Genomic DNA, 22263 nt, shown 5'->3' with positions numbered 1-22263 from the left:
CCTAGAGGCCCCTTTCTGGAATTGCCTTATGAGAGGATTCTGAGATAATCTGGTCCCTAATAGAGCGGATAGTGCCGAGACATGCACCCTTAAGGTGGCTGGGGACAATCCCTTGTCCAATCCTTCCTGTAAGAACTCCAGGACTGCCTCAATGGATGATGTGTCACACTGTCTCCTGGCCCCCCAGTCCTTAAATACCTGAGCAATCCTCTGGTAACTGCGATTGGTTGAATCCGCTCTAGAGTGGGCCAACGTCCTTAAGACGGCCTGGGACAATCCTCTGTCTCCACGTACGGTGCGGTCAACCTCCAGGCAGTGAGGTTGAACCTGTCCAGATCCTGGCAGAGCTGACTGTTTAGAGTTACCAGGTTTTGGACACGCGGAAGCCTCCAGTAGGTCCCTCGACTCATTAACATGAGGTTTGTAAACCATGCCCTTTTTGGCCAGAACGGCATGATGACAATGGCCGACGTCTGGTCCTGCCTGAGTTTTGCCAATACCCTGGGAATCATCGGAATCGGAGGGAAAACGTATGCTAGTTTGAGGCTCCAGGGTATTGACAGGGCATCGATCGCCAAGGGATTGCCGTCCCGATATAGGGAGCAAAAGACTCCCACCTTGGCGTTGTGTTGGGTGGCCATCAGATCCACCTCGGGGAGACCCCACATCTTGGTGAGTTGTTGGAAGATCTTCTGGCTCAGAGACCACTCGGCTGTTGTCACTAGGCCCCTGCTTAGCTGATCCGCCAGGACATTGAGGTGGCCCTTGATATGCACCGCTGACAACCGGGATAAGTTCCTTTCTGCTCAGGAAAAAATTTGGTTGGTCACCCGCATCAGGGAGGGAGACCTGGTGCCTCCCTGTTTGTTGACATACTGCACGGCCGTTATGTTGTCTGTTCTCACTCTGACCGCCTTCCCCTGCACATGGGGAGTCAGATTCCGAAGTGCCAGATATATTGCGGTAAGCTCTCGCCAGTTGGAGGAGCGAGTTCTCTCCTCTTGGCTCCAGGTTCCTCGTATCAGGGTCTCCCCCAGATGTGCTCCCCAACCTGTGAGGGAGGCATCTGTGGTCAACAGGGTCCAGGAAGTCTGGACCGTGGACCTCCCGTCCTTGAGTTGGGACCACCATTCCAGTGATCGACGGGTACTGATGGATAACTGGATAGGCTTCTGAAGTCCAGAAGGACTGTGGTTCCATTCTCTCAGGATCTCGAGCTGTAAAGGGCGCATATGCCATAGTGCCCAGGGAACTGCCTCGATGGCCGCGGACATAAGTCCTAGGACCTTCATAGCTGTCCTGATTGTAACCTTCCTGGTTCGGGATAGGTGGTGGACCGCTCGACCAATCTTCTCCTTTCGAGGAGAGGGCAGGGAGATCATCATACTGAGAGAATCCAAATTGAAGCCCAGGAACTGAATCCGGGTTGATGGAACCACTACTGACTTCTGCCAGTTTACCAGCCAGCCCAGCTCGCTTATGAATGCCACTGTGGTACCCAACTGTGTGGCAAGAGCCTCCCTTGACTGGGCCTTTAATAGCCAGTCGTCTAGATACGGGACAATAAATATCCCCTGGAGGCGCAGGGCGGCTACGACCGGAGCCACTACATTTGTAAAGGTGTGGGGGGCCGAAGATATACCGAACGGGAGAGCCGTAAACTGGAAGTGATGTAATCTTCCGTTTAGATGTATGGCAATTCTTAGATACTTCCTGTGCGGAGCATAAATGGGAATGTGGAGGTATGCGTCCCTCAGATCCAAGGTGACGAATAGATCTCCTGGCTGCAAAAAAGGGAGAACCGACCTTATGGTCTCCATCCGGAACCGGACCTTGCAGATGAATTGATTTACATACCTTAGGTCGATAATCATGCGCCACCCTCCGGTCGACTTTGGCACCAGAAATACAGGCAAATAGACGCCTTGACACTGCTCGTCTAGAGGGACTGGTTCCAGTGCAGCCTTGTCCACATACTCCTGCACGGATCTTTGAAGATGAAGCTGCTTGGTGCCCTGAAGAGGGCGGGTCCTCCTGTATCTGTCTGGAGGGGGGGAAAGAAAGCTTATTTTGTAGCCATCCTGTATAAGTTGGAGAACCCATGGATCTTGGATATATTGATGCCAAGCGGCTAGATGTAAAGAAAGGCGACCCCCCACCGCGGCCCTGCAGGCGAGGGGATCGTAATAGTCAGAAGGTGGATCTTTTTTCACCTCCACGGGAGGAACCTCGACCGCCTCTTGGTTGGCCACCAGGGCGCCTCCGAAATTGACCTCTTGAAATGCCTCTGGAGGCCGCATAGCCCCGAAAGGACCGTTGCCTGGACCCTGCAGACTGGGGGAGGCTCTTGCCCTTCGAGTCGGCCAGCCCCTCCATTATGCAGTCGAGTTCACTTCCGAATAATCTGCCCGGCTCAAATGGTAAGGCGCACAAATTAAACTTTGAGGCATTGTTTGCCCTCCAGGGCTTGAGCCAGAGGGGACGCCTCGCGGCAGTAGACAAAGCCATAGCCCTTGCTGCCAGCTTGACCTGGTAGAAAGCCGCCTCAGAGAGGTAGCCGGACATTAGACTGATGCTCGTCATGGCTGTCAGCAGATCGTCTCTGTGGACACCTGAGTCGATGTCTCTTTCAAGATTCGAGACCTCCACCTGCAGCCTGGTGACTACCTCACTAGCCGCAATGCCCACCGAGGCCTGCGCTGCAGAGGAGGCATAGATGCGCCTAAGGGACCCCTCCGCCCTGCGGTCCATCACATCCTGGAGGTTCGAACCATCCTCCGCTGGTACCACGGTGCGCTTAGATAGCTTAGAGACCGCTATATCAACTTTAGGCGGAGGGCCCCATGAGCTGGACTGGGCTTCAGCTAAGGGAAACAGCGCCCTGAAACGCCTGGAAGCGTTGAATGGACGTTCCGGAAACCTCCATTCAGCTTCCATCCTCTTAACCATTTCAGCATTGGCCTTAAAAGACTTAAGGGAGGTAGATGGAGCCTCCTCAGTAGCTTCTCCCACTTCTTTGGCCCGTACAACTTTTAGTAGTTTGGGCATTCTGTCTACTGAAAAGACAGGTTTAACGGGTTCCAAGATGTCCTCTTCAGAGGAAACCTCATCTAGGATCTGTAGAGCCTCCATAGGGGGGAGAGAAGGAGGGGATGACTCCAAGCGAGGCTTTTTAGATAGTTGGGAGATTGAAACTTTCATCTCCCTCATTGACTCCTCCACAAACTCTCTCACCCAGCCAACTACATCTCGGACGGACGTGTCCTCTGACGGGGGGGCCACGGCACCCACGGCAGCACTGATATGCATAGCCGTCCGGAAGAGGCACCTCGCACTTGATGCAGGCTAGGTGGTGGCGTTTGGCGGGAGCTTTCCTCCTAGGATTTTCTGGTACAGAGGAGGAAGACGACATCTAAGGAGAGATATACCATCAATTAATCTCTTACCTTCTGCTTTACCCTGAGGCCCCACTAGGGGGAATACATCACCTTATTCCTTCAGGAATCTCTTGACAAGGGTTCTGACTAACTGCTTTTCTGGTTGCCCAAGAGCAGTAGCAACCTGTAAGCACGAGCTGACAGGCAAACTACAATGGGCAAGCCAGCTCTAAATAGGGCGGAGGGGGGGGGGGGGCTAGTCTTAACCACGCCCCCTGCCACTTCCGCCTAAGCCATACAAAAAAAGGGGGCACTCTGGGCTCCCCTACCTAATAAAGAGAGCCTTCCTGGCCTCTTTAGCTGGGGAAAACATCCCCCTAACGAGCCCATCTCCGTGGGCTTTTAAAATCCCCGTCCGGCGCGCTGAAACTCTGGTATGCATGCGCCGGACGGAAAGCCGCGCATGCGCGATTCGGGCCCCCGCGCATGCGCGGTAGGTGCCGGAAGGCCGCGTCGCACACACAGTGTCCGCGCCCGGCAAGACAGAGGCGCAAGGTTCCCCACTCCGCCAGAAGGAAGATATGTTCCTAAGCGGCTGGGAGCGGTGCCGGAGAGCACAGGATGGAGCCGACAGCGCGGGACCGACCCTGCACTCCCCCAGAAGGCGACCTCCACTACCCCAGGTAAGTCCAAAAGGGGAGCGGAGGCCAAGCTAATTCAGATGGGAGAGGAGACCTCTCCCTCCACCTGTCCTGGTAACAGGACAGAAAAAAACACAGGGAGGGGGAGGTCTCCTGCGCCTTTTATGGGAGGGCAACTTGTTAGTTTATTAAAAGTTCCACCTGTCCTAACAGTACACAGGGGCAGGAATACCCCATCTTGTGCTGCTGTTTGGGCGTAGGAGGAATGTAGTATTTCTGGGATGCCTAGCACGCACCCGAGCCACAACATATTGATAGGGTTATGGTTAGGACTTTAACTTGATCATTCAAAAACACAAATCCATTTATATTCCAACCATTCTTTAGTCATTTAAGGTCGGTTGCAGATGACCGTGCTGCAACTGGCCTGTCGTGAATTAAAAGCACAGGCTATACACGGGGATGTCCCGATGTGCCGCCTGTGCATGGGCCATACTTTTGCGGCTCCTTTCATTAAATGAATATTACCTGCGGAAGCATGGGCCACAAAATAGGACAGGAATAGGACCTGTTCTTTGCACTGGATTGTAGGCCTGTACATGAGACCATGAAATTCACAGTCGTGTGTACGGGCACATAGAAAAGAATGTGTCAGTGTGCTATCCATGAACATCCAGTGTTGGTCTCAATGATTTACCCAAAGTCTCTTTACTTTGAGATCATGGACTGTTGCCCATATATTTACTTGTGAAATGATATGATATGTCTTAGGATTCATTTTTCCCTCAATGGTTGCCAGGCATTTGGGCTTAGAGGCAGCAAAGCAGCCCCCAAACCATGATTTGTCTTCTACCATGCTTCACTGTTGGGATGCGGTTTTGGTATTTGTATACTGTATTCTGTTGTCTTCCATACTTTTCCCCAGAAGTGTAACATCCAAGTGGTCTGAAAACAGACCATTACATTGTAGACAATGTGTCTTTCTTGATATGATCAAACTTGCCAGTAACCAGATGTTGTGTGCCTTTATTTAGTGCAAATTAGCTATGAAACCCAGACTTTGAATGTCCTTAACATAATACCTGTTGGCAATGGTTGCCAAGTCATTTACACAGGTTTCTGTTTCCCTTTTCTCCTTGCGCTGTGGATTTTATCTCAATGTGCTCAATAAAAGACCTGATAAGTGCAACTGTTTGCATGTTAACCAATTTACTAATGTTATCTGTCAGGGTGCATATTTATGTTCAGGATTTGTAAGCAGTTTTTAATGTAAAAAATCAGTTATGGATCCCAGTGGGATAGAAGGTATAAAGGACTGGCGCTGCTGCTTCTTTTTCAGTCCAATTGTGTTTTTGGCATAAAAAATTACATGCAAAAACCTGACCGTGTAAACACATCCTCAATGACAAAGACTATCTAAACGAATAGAAATCTAAAATAGTTAGATAATAGAGATGAGCAAGTACTATTTGAAACTCCCATTTCGAATAGCACGCACCCATAGGAATGAATGGATGCAGACGGCCGGCCGCTTCCATTCATTTCTATGGGTGTGTGCTATTCGATATGGCCGTTTCGAACAGTACTCGCTTATCTCCATTAGATAATGATATAATCAGACCAAATTTTATTAGTAACCAGTGTAGAAATCCAGGCACGCTATTTCCAACAGGGATCACGTACATTTTATTGTTTTTTTTTTTACAACCGTATGTACATTATAGCTGTGTAAATACACCATGGCTGTAAATAGTGATTTAACCAGACTACTGAATGTCACATATAACTAGTTTTTCTAGGGAATTTCCATTCAGGAATTTGGGAAAGCCAGGTGACAATACATACGGTAGCTGTAAAGGGGTGGTCTCACCCATGTCTGTCGTATCCACTAGTTTTGCCATAAATCTCTTATGGATGTGACCTCACGTGTGATATCTACATCTACCTCCAGAATGGGGATCCCCACTCTCTGAGGGTTCTATAACAAGTCCACAGGTATACACAGTCCCTAATATCCTCAATACCAGTGTAAATCCATAAATGTAACTGCAGACATAATATAAAATTAATCAGTAATGTAGATTGTTTGCAGATTTTTACATGAAAATCCTGAACGTGTAAACAGACTCTTACCCATAAAAGGAGTAAAGAGTGCTGGACAACTTTTACAAAAGGTGCAGTTCATTCGGAGGAGGTCTCACTTACCTGTAGGGCCTATTCTATGTTCTGCACCAATGGGCATTATGATATCTGTATCCATCCATTGATCAACTAATAGACCTATATATAATATTTATCTGTTCCTTCTGTTCCATCTGCTCATTTATCTTGTAGCTGGGAAGATGAAGTTCTCCATCTGCATGCTTCCTCTAAGCAGATTTTACTGTCTCAAGGCCACTGAGCTGTCACTGTGCATAATTTAGCAGTCAGCAACCATGTAGGGCAATTTTCACTCATCAAAATTGCAAAGATCAGAAAAAAGTCAAATCAATTTTCAATTCTTAATGTACATTCTACTCAAATGCCAAGTCTGCTAAGAAAAGAAGTGTCCGGTAAGTTATTCTTAGTGGAAATCCCTTGTAAAGTTATTCTTGATTTGCTGCTGTGCACAAAATTGCACTGAAGCAGATTTATTAAGGTGACAATCTGGTCCAAATGCAGGTCTTATATAGAGCTCCCAAATAGCAGCATACTGAAGTAGAAGGCGTCTAACATATGCCCCTGTGATAACGGTGGCACATCTACAGCCTAACTTCTCCAGGTTTAGACTCTCTTTATTTAACCCAACATTAAATCTTCCCACTATATTGTATTTATGAGGTTAATAAAGAATAATGAAAAACAATCAAACTTTCTGATATAATTTTGCTTTGCTTTCTCATGTTTATAGGGTCCCTGCTGGCTGATGGTGAATGATGACACCCTCCATTTTATTCAGATTGCTCTTACACTGATACATTGCAACAAAACATGGTGGTGTGAAAGTCATGAGCCTAGTGGTGCATACTGGATTTAAACCTGATTCATTATGATATCATGACCAGCTGTGCTGCAGCATACTCAGTTCTGCTACATCACTGTTTAATAATTAAGTCTCTGCAACATTATGTTAGTTCATTGGCTCTTATCCAGCAGCTGTGTCTGTGAGCAATGCTAGGTATAGGTCCTATCCACTATCAGATCAGAGGTCCCTATACTACTATGTTATTATGTCACTTGTAATGCCTCTACTTTACATATGGGACCTGGGATCTCATCATCTCTTTACTCCCATTACATGTGACCTGGGATCTCCTGATCTCTTTTCTCCTATTACATGTGACCTGAGATCTCCTGATCACTTTACTCCGATTTCATATGACCTGGGATCTCCTGATCTCTTTGCTCCTGTTACAGGTGACCTGGGATCTCCTGATCTCTTTATTCCCTGTATATGTGACCTGGGATCTCCTGATCTCTTTGCTCCTATTATATGTGACCTGGGATCTCTTGATGACTTTACTCCTATTACATGTGACCTGGGATCTCCTGATCTCTTTGCTCCTATTAGATGTGACCTGAGATCTCCTGATCTTCTGATCCTATTACATGTGACATGGGATCTCTTGATCTCTTTGCTCCCTGTATATGTGACCTGGGATCTCCTGATCTCTTTGCTGCTATTACACATGACCCGGGGGTCTCCTGATCTCTTTTCTCCTATTAGATGTGACCTGAGATCTCCTGATCTGATCCTATTACATGTGACCTGGAATCTCCTGATCTCTTTGCTCCTATTACATGTGTCCTGGGATCTCCTGATCTCTTTATTCCCTGTATATGTGACCTAGGATCTCCTGATCTCTTTGTTCCTATTACATGTGACCTGGGATCTCCTGATCTCTTTGCTCCTATTACATGTGACCTGGGATCTCCTGATCTCTTTGCTCCTATTACATGTGACCTGGCCTCTCCTGATCTCTTTATTCCTCGTATATGTGACCTGGAATCTCTTGATCTCTTTGCTCCCTGTATATGTGACCTGGGATCTCCTGATCTCTTTATTCCCTGTATATGTGACCTGGGGTCTCCTGATCTCTTTGTTCCTATTACATGTGACCTGGGATCTCCTGATCTTTGTTCCTATTACACGTGACCTGGGATCTCCTGATCTCTTTATTCCCTGTATATGTGACCTGGGATCTCCTGATCTCTTTATTCCCCGTATATGTGACCAGGGATCTCCTGATCTCTTTGCTCCTATTACATGTGACCTGGGATCTCCTGATCTCTTTGCTCCTATTACATGTGACCTGGGATCTCCTGATCTCTTTATTCCCCGTATATGTGACCTGGGATCTCCTGATCTCTTTATTTCCTGTATATGTGACCTGGGATCTCCTGATCTTTATTCCCTGTATATGTGACCTGGGATCTCCTGATCTCTTTATTCCCCGTATATGTGACCTGGGATCTCCTGATCTCTTTATTCCCAGTATATGTGACCTGGGATCTCCTGATCTCTTTATTCCCCGTATATGTGACCTGGGATCTCCTGATCTCTTTATTCCCAGTATATGTGACCTGGGATCTCCTGATCTCTTTATTCCCAGTATATGTGACCTGGGATCTCCTTGCTCCTCTGCCGGGCTGCCTTGTGAATGACTCACCCAGGCAGACGTTGCTCTCTATTGCCACCTCGTGGTGACAGGGCTCATTCTCCTCCTAGTGGCTGTGCTTCTTCTCCTATAACCATTGTGCTCCGTGAACACCTTGCAGGACTATTAGATTTGCGCGGGGAAGGCGCTGATCTACATTACAGAGACAGGATTATTCCCTCCGGGCGCCCAGTGTTTGTGGAGAGGACGAGAATGAGCCCCTGAGCCGCCCACCTGCAGGCACCAGCTCCAGCCCCTGTATACTGACCGGCTGCTGCTGCTGTATATACAGGCTGCTCAGGACTACAGTCATCTGGAGCTGTCACTGGCTGCCCTCTCCAAGGTGCTGAAAGACATCCATGACCTCCTACAGGGTCCCCACCCCGAAGACATGGCAGCTGTGAAGATGTAGGAGGAGGGGGTCCAGCCATTCTCATCCTTTTCTTCTATCCCCGTATCCTAACACAAGCCCTGGACCACCCCTGCTAGGAATCAGCACCATCATGGCTACCTGGAGAAGCAGAGTGTTCTGGGGTCTGCCCCTGCTGCTGCTGCTGCTGATGTTGGGTATGTCATCATTTCTAAGTCAGTGCTTATCTTCATATGGCTAGTTGTAGAACAATGGAGAAGGCAGTAGCAGGTGGGGGGGGGGGGAGCAGAGCTAAGAGAAGGGGGCCATGCACCCCTCAACTTGTCTGTGTCTGATGTGCAATGGCATCCCAGCTGTACAATGGAAATCAGTCAGAGACATCAGAAATTCTGTCTACTGTATATACAATCATATGTAATGGGTTATCAGACTGGTACAAGCATGTATCAATATAGGCTGTATAACTGTCATCACAGGATCAATATACAGACAGGAGGCTCCACATATAGTATAGGAGGGGATGTTACAGCTTTACTGGAACCTATGAGTTACACTAAATAACTACTGTATACATTGTATCAGCTCAGCCTCCCTCTATACAGTGTTGTAGTGTTCCACAATATATATATTCCCAGATTTGATATTGAAAACAAATGTCCAATAATGGGTTACGATAGGCAAATACTATATATATATATATATATATATATATATATATATATATATATATATATATATATGCATTCTGAACCTCTGCTGTTGGTCGTCATTCCTTCACTTATATTCCCAGAATAGACACTGACCCGGTAATCCTTGTGTATGGAGCGGACACATGAACAGCACCTATGTGCTCACATCTCAGACAGAAGCTCCATGGGGAGGACACAGGTTTTCTGTAACTCCCTGCTATTTATGGACACTGTGTGGGAACAAACCTCCAGATCAGAGAACACACACAATGGAGAGCGGATAGGACTTCACCAGATAAGATGATGGGTGCAGCTCAAAGGTCTGGAGACTACTGGTCACAACAGACGATTACAAACAGATTGTAGATGTCTCCCTGTCTTTGCTGTCATTATAATAATTTCAACCAGGAGGGCTGCTGGGTAGTGTGTAATATGCAAGTGCAAGGAGTGACCTCATCCATAGACACTTCTAAAGTACATTGCTCCATGTATTATTCTGGGTCTGTATCAAAAACCACACCAATAACCATCTATCTAAATGCTTTCCACTAGATTTATCGGTTTTCCATTAAGAGTTGTGGCCAGGATTGGCAGAGATCAGACAAATATCCTTATAATACTGGACTGGAGGAGAGATGCTAGGTAACCACACACTAGACAGTAGACAAGTCATCCGCCAATCGTATATCATATAATTATAATAGTATCTACTTATGCTGTCCATCCACCATGCTTTACGCTACAGCTCTGTCTGTGTAATTTGGCTGCTATGTACACGTATAATCTAATAGAAGAGCGGATTTCTATTAACAGTAAGGACAAAATGAGTAAAAAATTACAAAAAAAGTGATTCACAATTGAGAGAAAAGGATGACTGTTATATATAGAGAGAAATAGGGAAATAAGTAACTAAGAGGGATCCCATAGATCAGCTGCAGCAATATGTGAAATAAGGAACCAAATATCTTTTACTACAGCCCATTTGTAAGCTCAACCAAATATATCAATTACTAGTGCTCAAAATAACCATCATAGTAGATTTCCCAGGGTGGTCTTTAAGTTACTTACATATTATACATCATTTTTTTAATGTCATGGCTTTGGATACAAGATCTTGACAGTCAAGATGATCTATAATTCAGGGTGGGATTCAAATGTTACTGTCACCCGGAATGACCTCTGTCCCCTAATATACATTGTGGTCTAGTATATAAAGTGTGTTATCAATCTATCTAATAGATATGATATAATGTCTACTGCCACTGTACCTAAACCCAGCACTATACACTGTTCGGGGTCAGCATGGTAACATTACTTGTCGCCACACTGTCCTGGAACAGCTGATCCACAGGAGTCCTGGCTACCAGACCACTACAGATGTAATATTGATATAGGCCTCCTAATATTCCACACAGTCTAATGCGCCCATCAGTGTTCCCACATAGGATAATGGTCCCCATCACTGCCTACATAGAGTTCAATAACCACCATACAATATAATGACCTCCATTAATGCCCCCATAGAGTATAATGGCCCCCATCATTGTTCCCATACAATATAATGAACCCCTTACAGTGTCCCCTACACAATATAATAGCCCCATATATTGGCTCCCTCAGTGTCCCCCACACAATATAATGGCTCCTACACAATGACCCTATCACTGTTCCCATACAGTGTCCCCGCACACTTAGTATTTACCTGTATGATTTCTGGCCGCGCTCTTTTTGTGCGTGCCCAGAGCAGGAATGAGTGGGCGGGGCTAGAAGCAGATAGGTGCGCACTGACACTTATCTCTTGTGCTATGCACCTTGTGAAGTGGAGTATGGCTTCCCACTCAGGGTCAGGGCTCTATTTCTACACATTTCTGCAATTCAGCTCTGTTTTTAACAATTGGATTGGCAGAACTGGGGAAAACTGGCAGCATCTCATCCCTGTCTAAATGTTTTGCAGGTTGGTTCCTGGGCAGGGGTGGCATTACCCACTGGGCAACCCAAGCAATTGCATAGGGACCCATAGATTATAGAGACCCCACACTGACCATATAGCTATCATCAGACCTATCATCAGTCGCATTAAGAGGGTAGTATAATGTGTAGTGACAATAAGGAAGCAGTTTACTATCTGTGGGGCAATAAAGAACAGTTTTAAGGGGATCCTAAACATAACTTTACTGGGGGGGAGGGGCAAAAAAAATCCAAATCCACATCCTTTCCTTTTTTTTTTCTTACCTCTTTATCTATTCATGGGATATAGCAAATGGCCAGAATTTATGTGTGACTTGCTATGTGCAAAGCTCTGCCCCTCCCCCCCATAGCTGTCATAAAAATGACCTGTATATGCTTATGGATTATTTAAATACTATATAATAAGACTTTTCATCTTATTCTATAGTATTACTTACATCATCCATAGACTAGAGATATATAGATCGACACTAACAATCATATGACCATTATTCCCTATGGATGGCATGGCCTCCGTCTATGCCATTATGTGTGCCAGCCTGATGTAGAGCACTGAGATACGGCACATTCTCACATATAAATATTTAATAAGGATTTGCTCTAGTTTCCTAATTGTTCTGTGAAAGGCGACATCTTGTATAAACTTACGACACTTGCATCTTAAACAGCAGTGCCAAGATTAAAGTAGATATTTCAGCCAAAGCGACAGATATCCAATAGAACAGGGGCGGCGTGTAGTCTTCAATCATGGAGACACCAAAGTCTGCTCTAGCTGCAAACACAAAACTGGAGGAGGATCTTTAATCAGAAATATTTGCAAACTTGCTTACTTTTTTTATTATAAATGCATTGAAACATTGAAAAGATACTACAAATGTGACTATAGATGGAACCGCAAATGTGACTATAGATGGGACTATAAATGTGACTATAGATGGGACTATAAATGTGACTATAGATGGGACTGTAAATGTGACCAGTGGCGGATCCAGGGTTTGCGGGGCCCTGGGCAATTGACTTTGGCGGGGCCCTACTTACTGGGGGGGTCTCGCACTTCTAACCTGTACTTCCCAACTGTTGAAGACCAGATAGAGGGAATAAAACGTACGGCGCGAGCTCCTGCTTTAACGCTGAGCTCAGTTGGAATCGGGACATGCCGACCGGGACCATTTTGTTAGGTCCCGGCAGCGCCGCGGGGCCCCGCTCGCCCGGCCCTGGATCCGCCCCTGAATGTGACTATACATGGGACTGTAAATGTGACTATAGCTGGGACTGTAAATGTGACAATAGATGGGACTGTAAATGTGACTATAGATGAGACTTTAAATGTGACTATAGATGGGACTGTAAATGTGACTATAGATCGAACTGAAATGTGACTATAGATGGGACTGTAAATGTGACTATAGATCGAACTGAAATGTGACTATAGATGGGACTGTAAATGGGACTATAGATGGGACCGAAAATGTTCCACCATTGGAATATTCATCTGCTTATCATGTCCATAGCCATCCTAAATGAATAAGCACCCAAGACAATGATATTAGGTTTACTTGAGTATTACTGATCACAAAGGAGATGTATCACTGTATCAGTTTTGGAAATAACAGCACCGGTATCAGTCAGTCAGTAAATATACTTTGTAATGACATCAGATACAGAGTGTGCCAACAGCTGAAATCCTATCCTAAGATAATGCATTGCTAATGTACAGTATAGACATTACTCTGGTGCTGTCAGCTGCCCGTGTGGCACACTTACTGACATATAGTGCCAACCACTAATGCTGTGCAAATGCAAAGACATTTGATGTCATTACTAACAAATTGGAACTACTACCAATCTAGAAGAAACATATGATTTGGGGGTCACATTAATGGGAACCCAATATGAGAGTATACTGTTCTATAAATGCTGAACTAGTATATGCAGCCGCTACACCACAGTCAGTAGTGTCTAGATGAATTTTCAGCCAGAGCAGTGCCATGATGGTATAGTCATGTCTCTCATCACATCTTGGCCAATTGACATTGCTGTGTACACCTCTTGGGGAAATGTCATTAATTCCAAAATAATAATGACAGTGGCACTTCTGACACAAACATGTGTCAAATCCCAAGGAGTTAAAATAGCTGCACAAGCCCTGTCCACTATTTCAACTATCTTAAAGGGGTTTTCTCAACTAAAGATATTGATAACCTATCCTTATGGTAGGTCATCAATATCAGATTGGTAGGAGTCCAACATCTAATAATCCCACTGATCTGCTGTTCATAGCAGCTGCCCTTGTCAGAACTAATATAGAGAACAGAGTTGGATGCACCGCTCCATTCCTTGTGTAGTGTACTGTGCTGGGTTACTGCAGCTTAGAGCCCATTCACCTGAATGACAGTTGAGCTGCAGGGACTCTCTTCTCTATGTCAGTTTCAGTGCCTGCTATGCACAGCTGATCGTAGGGGTTCTGGATCCCATTGATCTGATATTGATGACCAATCCTAACAATAAGTCAGCAATATCTTTATATATATATATATATATATATATATATATATATATATATATATATACACCTGTATATAAAGCACTATGGTAGTTTGTGGACTACTGTGCTGCTTGGTCAGCCCACGTTTTATAATGGTTTATCCAGGCTTGTAAAGTTGGTAACCTGTCCTTAGTGTAAGCCATCAATAGTAGATTGGCGGGGATCTAAGTCCGATCCCCTTGCAGCTGTTTGGAGGAGCTGGAACTCATAGTCAACTTCTTCATCCTCTTACTGGTTTGCTTTGGTTTGGACATTGATTCTTACTACAGAGTAGCAGTGCATGGTATTGCGGCTTTATTCAGTGTGATGGGTGGGCATATTACTTGGTCTTCTACTGACCAGTGAACATAGAATGGGACATGTGTGCAGTAAACCTACATGACTGTTTCCATATCTCGCACAGACTATAAAGAATGACTATGCAGGAAAATACCACAAAACTTTGTATACATGTCAACATTAGATGAGGGATCTTGAGGGATGATGCTACAGCGCCTCGAAACTGAGACTGGTATAACGTTAGTCATTGTTGCAGGCTGTCACTCGGGGTGAGCGGTTCTCTAGGCTGATATGTTCTATATGCAGGTCATTTCCACTCATAGCACTGCAGGTTATTCCCAATTTCATGAGAGATTTTATGGAGTTTTTACTTAATCCTTTCACATATCAGATTTGTATTCTTTGCTTTTGTATGATTTCTGTTGTATTTATAACCTCCAGTAAAGCCGTACTGGTGCAAATGTTGCACAGCTGACCCTCTTCTCGACTCACCTGTGTAAAGCACGAGGTTCTTCTATTATTTGCTGGTAATACGATAGCTTCTAATAAAAGATGTTGTGTACATTTTAGAGACGATGAATGTGCTAGAAGCAGCCAGTTTGGCCTGGCCATTGCTGCAGGGTTTGCAGCTGCTTGGGGGCCTATGTAAGGGGAAGGGAGGGAAATCATAGCACAGCCTGATGATTGGGAAATACAGCTGGAAAACACACAGTAACTGCTATTGACCCATATCTGATGCAATATAAGTACTAATAAGTTTATCTTCTTTTCTGTCTCCCCTTTGGTGTATTTGTCCATCTCATGGTGTCACTGTCTACCCCATTACTGTTCCTATACTTCTCCGTCTTGTTGTTTTTTCCCTTGCTGTTGTAACTACACTTATTGTGGCTGATGATTTTATCCTGTGTTTTATTTTTTAATATTTGATGTGCCTTGTGTCTGTTCCTACTGGACTATCCTTCTGTGGACCCTTTTTGTCCCTTCTTCTACCCTCCTGTTTGGTTTATGTAAACCCCCTATTTCTCCATGTGTCGGGGACCCTCTGCAGTGGGGGTGTGCTCACCTGTGTGTGTTGAGGTTCCTTCTGGGACAGAGGCCGTCCAAGGACACAATATGACATTACTGTGCATCTCCTGCATGCAAAGAGAGGAAGTATTTGCCGTTACCAATGTGGAGTGGTACTATCAACCTCGCAATGGAAACCGATCGCTTGTATGTATACATCAATCCTACATTGTTATGAAACTAAGGACCTATGAAATCATTATTTCAGCCATTAATACTGGACTTACAATTGACATTGATACTGTACCTGTAGGATATAGCATTAGTGGATATGGCGGTCTCACCTCTAAGGCTGGTCTTACATGGTCGTAATGCAAGTCCGCAAATGGTCCGCAATTGAGGGTTTTCAATTGCAGACACATTATATTCAATGTGGCCTCTTACACCACTGGATATTTTATCCGTGGTGTGGCGGGGCCGCAACAATGGTTCACAATTTATAGGACATGTCCGTTATGGCCGTGAATTGCGGCACTGCACGGACTCGCCCATAGAACTCTATGGGCGAGTACGGCATCACACGGACATCTGCGGAGTCTATGTTGCCGATCAGCAACTAGTGTTGCTGATCAGCAACTTGCAGACTGTACATTATTATTATTGTTTATATAGCACCATTTGGGGGTTACATACAGTACACAGAATATACAGGTAGATATAATACTAACAGTGACCGACTGGCACGGTGGGGTAGAGGGCCCTGCCCGCCAGGGCTTACAATCTACGACGTTCAATACGGTCATGTAAGACCAGCCTAAGACCCATACCTATCACTGTAATCCCCATTGTGTCAAACAGAACAGAAACAAAAGAAAAGATGACAAGTAAGGCTTGGTTTACATCTGCGTTCAGTATTCCGTTTGGGGAGTCCGCTTCAGGACCCTCCGAATGGAATACCGAACGCATTGACAAGCGGTGAGCATTGCAAGCACACGGACCCCATAGACTATAATGGGGTCCGTGTGTTTAACATGCAGTGTCTGCACAAGTCATGTGGAGAGGAAAGTAGTTCATGAAGTACTTTTCTCTCTGCATGTTCCATGCGGACACTGCGCAGAAAACACACGGACCCCATTATAGTCTATGGGGACCGTGTGCTTTCATTTAAGTAGGTGATCTGCATATTCAAGAATTAGGTTGAGGATTCAACCGTATTGTATCCCATCACATTGCCCCCCTAATATATCCAATATGTATAGTTCTGATAAATATACTGGAAATGTGATTATAGTTAGTAGTACTATTAATATTAGATAGAAATCTAGTAATATATCTTTAAGGTTTTAGTAAAATATATTAAATGTACACATTATACGTCCTATTGCCATAGCATTGTTTAACCAAGGCGTATACAATTCTCATGCTATATATTATCCTTATGTAGATATTTGAATTCAATGAAGGAAAACCGCGGGAACATACAAGCCCATTTAAAGGCCGTCTGCAGTGGATTGGAAGCAAGGATCTGCAGGACGTCTCGCTTATATTACATAATGTAACAATCACAGATTCGGGGAGGTTTATTTGTAATGTCAACCGCACACTCCATTTCGAGGCACACCAACACTCAACCACAAGCAACGTGGAAATTGATCTAATTGTTTCTGAAATACGTAAGTAAAAGGCAGACCGCTTTATTAAATGATACTACATACTGTACACTATAAGTATCTGTATAAGGAATCTGTACAATAGACACCCTCTAATAGGGTACATTATAGTAAGGTAAGTCCTCCAGATTGAGACTCTCATTAATCTAGACTGCACAATATATGCACCTATATACTGTCCAATGCAAGTGACCGGGTGTTTATAAACCCACACTGGGTCAGATTTATCATGGCTTGTACTCCGCTGACCCTGCCACATTTATTATAGGGAACAGGCATAAATGATTCCTGAAATCTGTGAGCTTGAAAAATACCAATCTTCATAAATCTCCCCCAATATCTTTGCTGTCAAAGAAGGGAAAATCAGTTTGGTCACTTTCACATACACATCACATGAATAGATACCTGTGGATGTGTTTGACTTATCCGTCTGGTAGCTTTTCCCAGAATATATGCAAAATGTAGAGCTCTGACAATGTCTGCACAGAGCCCAAATGTGTCAGTCTAGAGTCCAGGCTATTTAGGTCACTAAGCATTACATAGACTAGATACAACTGTAACAAACCAACAGCCGTGAGAAGCATTGTGTGCATGGATTTCAGTACCTGTATGTAAGAAATCTAAGGCAATGGGCAACACTTAAAGGGATACTCCCATCTGACATGGGACTAAAGGGCTATAAGTCCCATAGGAAGGATAAAGCAAATATGAACAGTCTTACACATTTTTGGACTTGCTTGATCCAAATGGAATCTGGTCATTTCTGCTTTTTTCGTTTTTTGGCTGTGAACATGAATGCTTATATGTATACGACCGTGTGCATGTAGATGGGCCATGTTTGAACAGCAAGGACGGCACATGGAAGACATTTAGGTGTCACCCATGCTTCCATGGACCCTGTACGGGCCGCAAAACGAACTCACTGCCCCATACGCAGGCCCCTGATAATACATGGGCTTATGTATTCAACCATAGATACAGCATGTATGGATCATTATGCTAGCCATGAAAGGCACGGCTAGTACCCTGACAGAGTAGTGTGCATGCAGCCTTACACACAGCAAGCAAAGCCCTGGAAGATGGGGAGGTCTTGAGACACAATGTATGTTAGAAAGCAGCCAAAGTTTCCATTTTATAAGGTTGAAATATTGATGTATTTATAAAAAATATTAACCATGTAGTCTTCTAGACGATTGAGGAAATCAGAAATATGTGATGACAGGTTTTATATTTTATGGTGTGAATGTCCGAATATCCGCTGTGGGGAGCCATTTACAGAGAGGATGCGCGTGTTTATGTGATGGTAGGAAACGAATGACTTAAGTCTTTATGATGTCTGGCTCTGTTTCAACAGAGAGAGAAGATTTTACTTCTGTCCTCTCTGAGATCATGATGTACATCCTTCTGGCTTTCCTCACCTTGTGGCTCTTGATTGAGGTTGTTTATTGCTACAGAAAGATCTCTAAGGCTGAAGAAGTGACCCAAGAGAGCGTGTAAGTATGTGCTCCGCTCCATACTGAAAAATAAGACTAAGGTCCAGTTCACATCAATATTATAATACTTTTGTAATCACTATAACATATCGGAGTTATTATGTGAAAAAAGAAATATAATGTAGTCGCCATTCACATCACAGTTGGAATTTTCTTTCTTTACCCCCACCATTCCCCAGTAACAAGTGCAGGTAGTTTTGGTGCTTGTTGTGCTATTTAAGCCCTGTAATGTCAGAAGGGCAGGGTCAGGCAGGGGGTGTGGTTCAGAGATTCAATCAGAGGCAGCCATCGTCAGATCTCAGTCACACCCCTTGTCTGCTCCTGCCTGACACCGTCCTCCTGACAGTACAGAGCCTATCTAGCATATCAGGTACCAAAACTAACTGTATTGATTGCTCTGGACTAGAGAAAAAAATCCAACTGAATCAGTAGAGCAGCAGTTATTAATTCATGGAAAAATCAGGATTTTGTGGAGGTAGTGATAGGTCCTTTATAATGGATGCAAAAAAAAGATTGATGGAAATAAATGGTACAAGTATGTTATCATGTTGCATGTATTTTTTGACATCTGTTAAACAGAAGCTTAAAACGTGATGTGAATAGCGCCTTAGTGATATATATATTCATCCTTTGTTTCACAGCACTGATTATCTAGCAATACCTTCCGAAAACAAGGAAAACTGTCCTGTCCCAGTGGAGGAGCAATGAAGTAGAAGATTTCAATACACAGAGGTAGGTATCCAAACATGTAGCAATAACCTAGTTCTTACATATAGTGAGCATTTCTTAAGTTGTACCTATCCATTTGGAAGGCTTTGCAGAATAAGCTGTTGTGCATGTCCATTGGTGGAACACAAGTTCTGGCCATTATACCACTTGTATCTGCATGTCCCCCTCCGCAGGTACTCTATGCAGATGTCAGTTTCCTTTAGGCTATTAGGTGGTAACTAACCTATGAGGTCTCTTATAGACTACACACATATGGGGGCAAAATCTCGTCTTCTGTATCTGTAGCTCACCCTCACAAGTAACAGGATCATGACACTGTACAGCAATACATCTGTGGATAAAGTGCATACGGTAAAATACAGAACTTATTTTTATTGGAAAAGCTTCTTTTTGCCAGTGTCCCTTTTTTGTTCTCAATTAGCTTATCTTCCCCCTTCATCTCCATAGACTTTTATTAACAATAATAATCTGATTCCTATGAGAGCAGGCAATGTATCTTGCCTGCCCCATACATGGACCCGTGACAATACATGGGTGTGTGTACAGGGCTATAGTAAGTTACGGATCAGCGTGCTAGCTGCAAAAAACATAGCTACACTAAGCACATAGGCATGGAGCCTAACATTGGTTTCAAACGATGTTATTTGTGATATCTTTGCTGATACTTTTCAGCTTTTTTTGCGTTGCAATGCGTTGCAACAGTTTTCCCCACAGAGCTTTTTTGCTGCAGAACGCTACATGGGGCCTTAGCCTGAATGTATTTAGTTTTTAAAGATCCAAAACAACTCAAAAAACTATACTGTATGAAAGGAAACCTAAAATAATTGTACTAGACTGCAATTTAAGACAGTTGCCTGTAAAACATAGCCTCTTGTGAATGCTAATCCTGCCTTACCTGTGTGTATCTGGAATCTGCTGTTACCTGGTTTGTGCTCTGTCATCTTTGGAAGTGACACGGGGATTCCTACCTTTGTGTGGAATACTGAAAGCGGAGTCCTCTATTTCATACTGAAAAGAGAGTTCATATTAGGCCGGTTGCAGACGACCGTGGTTGTGATCAGTGAGCTATCCATGTATTTCACGGATTGCACACTGAACCATTCATTTCTATGGGTCCCTACACATGACCGTGAATTTCACAGTCACATGTGCAGGCAGGCAGTCTGGGATGAAAAATATAGAACAGGCCCTATTCCTGTCTGATTTTCCGGCCGTGCTCCCGTGGCTCCTATTCATTTAATGAAAGGGGCCACCGAAGCATGGCCAATTCACGGGCGGCACACAGGTGACATCCGCATGTTCCCTGTGCGCTGCTTGTGCCTTTAATTCACGGCCGGCTGGCAGCACACGGTCAGCTGCACACGTTTATAGAAATGAGTCTCTTAAGCCACAATGGTGCAACTTTCTAGCAAACACCTTGTCCCACCTCTGCCTTGCTAGATCAATTAAATTGTGGTGACCAGGGATCATTCTTCTTAGGACACAACGCAGCTCTGACGGGGCTTTTAAAGACCTGTATATTAGAAATCCCTATAAATCACCCCATTTTCAAAATTGCACCTTCCAGAACAGCAGTGGTGAGTGCAGCTCTGAAGTACAATATAATACAGGATGTCAATCAGAATAAATACAAGGTAGGTAATGTGATGTATTTACACAACAAATCCACCAATAGAGTGACTGCAGCTCTAGTGACAAAGTAGCACAACTTCTGTGGAACATACTTTATACAATAACAAAGGGAAAAACATGTTAGTGAGATTGTAACCTTTCATGTAACTTTACCATTCTGATCACTGTATACAACATGCAAGGGCGCTGGGATTAAGACTCGCTAGGTGCAAGTCACATGTGCAGTTTTTGATGCATTTTATTTTTTAATTTTTTTTTGGAGCCACTGCCAGAAATGGGTTCAAATGGAATGAGAAAAAAATATTGGAAAGGCTTCTCCTTGCTACTGGATCCACTTTGGTATATATGCGTGTGTATACATACATATGTGATCCCGGTCTTGTTCTGTTTTCTAGGTGGCCTAGGAGGATACAGATGAGACTTCTATCAAAATGTTCAGAAGTTAGCCATACAGACCCTTCTCCAACATATCTTATTCTGACTTTTACAGATAACTTGCCCTCTATAATGCCTTACCTGCTCTGTAACCATCCAGAACGGCTCTTACATGTATGTAATGTGCTATATGGAAACCTGAAGAATGCACCAGAGATGGAGAAACACTAATAAGATCCAGGACTTTAAGGCACGGGGTCATAATTATTGGGTTGTTTCGGATCGATAGCAAAAAAAAAAATCTTAAAAAAACTCATATTTCATCATGTGTAAAGAAAAGGAGTGTAAGAGGAACAGTGATATTGTCCATAGCAACCAATCCAGGGCTTCATTACAATGTTACATTCATTTCCCTGGAAAATTCCAATCCTCATTATTTATTAGCGATAGCTATATCCCATGATGCATTACTGCTCTCCAGATTTTATAGACGTTTCCCTTCTTGGGTGGTACTTAGCAGATCCATGCTTGCATGTAGCTGACGCCTAAGGAAAGGAAGGCTGAATGGTCTGTTGAGGTGAGAAAATGTATGTCATAGAAATCATATCTGCATAGCTGTTACATTGTGGAAACTTTACTGTAACAATAGCTAGAGGGAAATCGAAGGCTCTAGATATACAGGCAAGGAACGCGCACTATACCAAGGAGGCTGGAGCCTTCACTTCAATGGAAAATTGGAATCAGGTTGCTATTGACACCATCACAGTTCTTTGCTGCACTGTGTTATATGTGTATTTAAAGAAATAGCTGAAGCTTTGTGTAATGGACATAGACTGGCTCCAGTATAAAAGCT

The 22263-nt window shown here is 44.1% G+C and overlaps 1 protein-coding gene across 1 annotated transcript; it reads left to right on the top strand.

The window, feature by feature from the left end:
• The first annotated feature begins 8711 nt into the window (after nt 1-8711).
• Nucleotides 8712-21711, top strand: SCN3B (sodium voltage-gated channel beta subunit 3). The gene is made up of 6 exons (XM_075280006.1): nt 8712-9222; nt 15555-15718; nt 16956-17184; nt 18536-18674; nt 19316-19406; nt 21431-21711. The coding sequence occupies exons 1-5, from the start codon at nt 9159-9161 to the stop codon at nt 19380-19382; spliced, it is 663 nt and encodes a 220-aa protein (XP_075136107.1). The 5' UTR covers nt 8712-9158; the 3' UTR covers nt 19383-19406; nt 21431-21711.
• The last annotated feature ends 552 nt before the right edge of the window (nt 21712-22263 follow it).

This window comes from Leptodactylus fuscus, chromosome 6, assembly GCF_031893055.1.
Source record: "Leptodactylus fuscus isolate aLepFus1 chromosome 6, aLepFus1.hap2, whole genome shotgun sequence".
Taxonomy (NCBI): Eukaryota; Metazoa; Chordata; class Amphibia; order Anura; family Leptodactylidae; genus Leptodactylus; species Leptodactylus fuscus.
Note: the sequence above shows the minus strand (reverse complement) of the source record. Positions and strands in the feature narration are given on the sequence as shown.

What these genes read in the sequence shown, in the direction of transcription:
- SCN3B (XM_075280006.1), top strand. Translation starts at nt 9,159, where the DNA reads ATGGCTACCTGGAGAAGCAGAGTGTTCTGGGGTCTGCCCCTGCTGCTG. An exon ending in GCTGCTGCTGCTGATGTTGG is followed by an intron (nt 9,223 to 15,554) that starts GTATGTCATCAT and finishes GACCCTCTGCAG; the next exon opens with TGGGGGTGTGCTCACCTGTG. An exon ending in GCAATGGAAACCGATCGCTT is followed by an intron (nt 15,719 to 16,955) that starts GTATGTATACAT and finishes ATCCTTATGTAG; the next exon opens with ATATTTGAATTCAATGAAGG.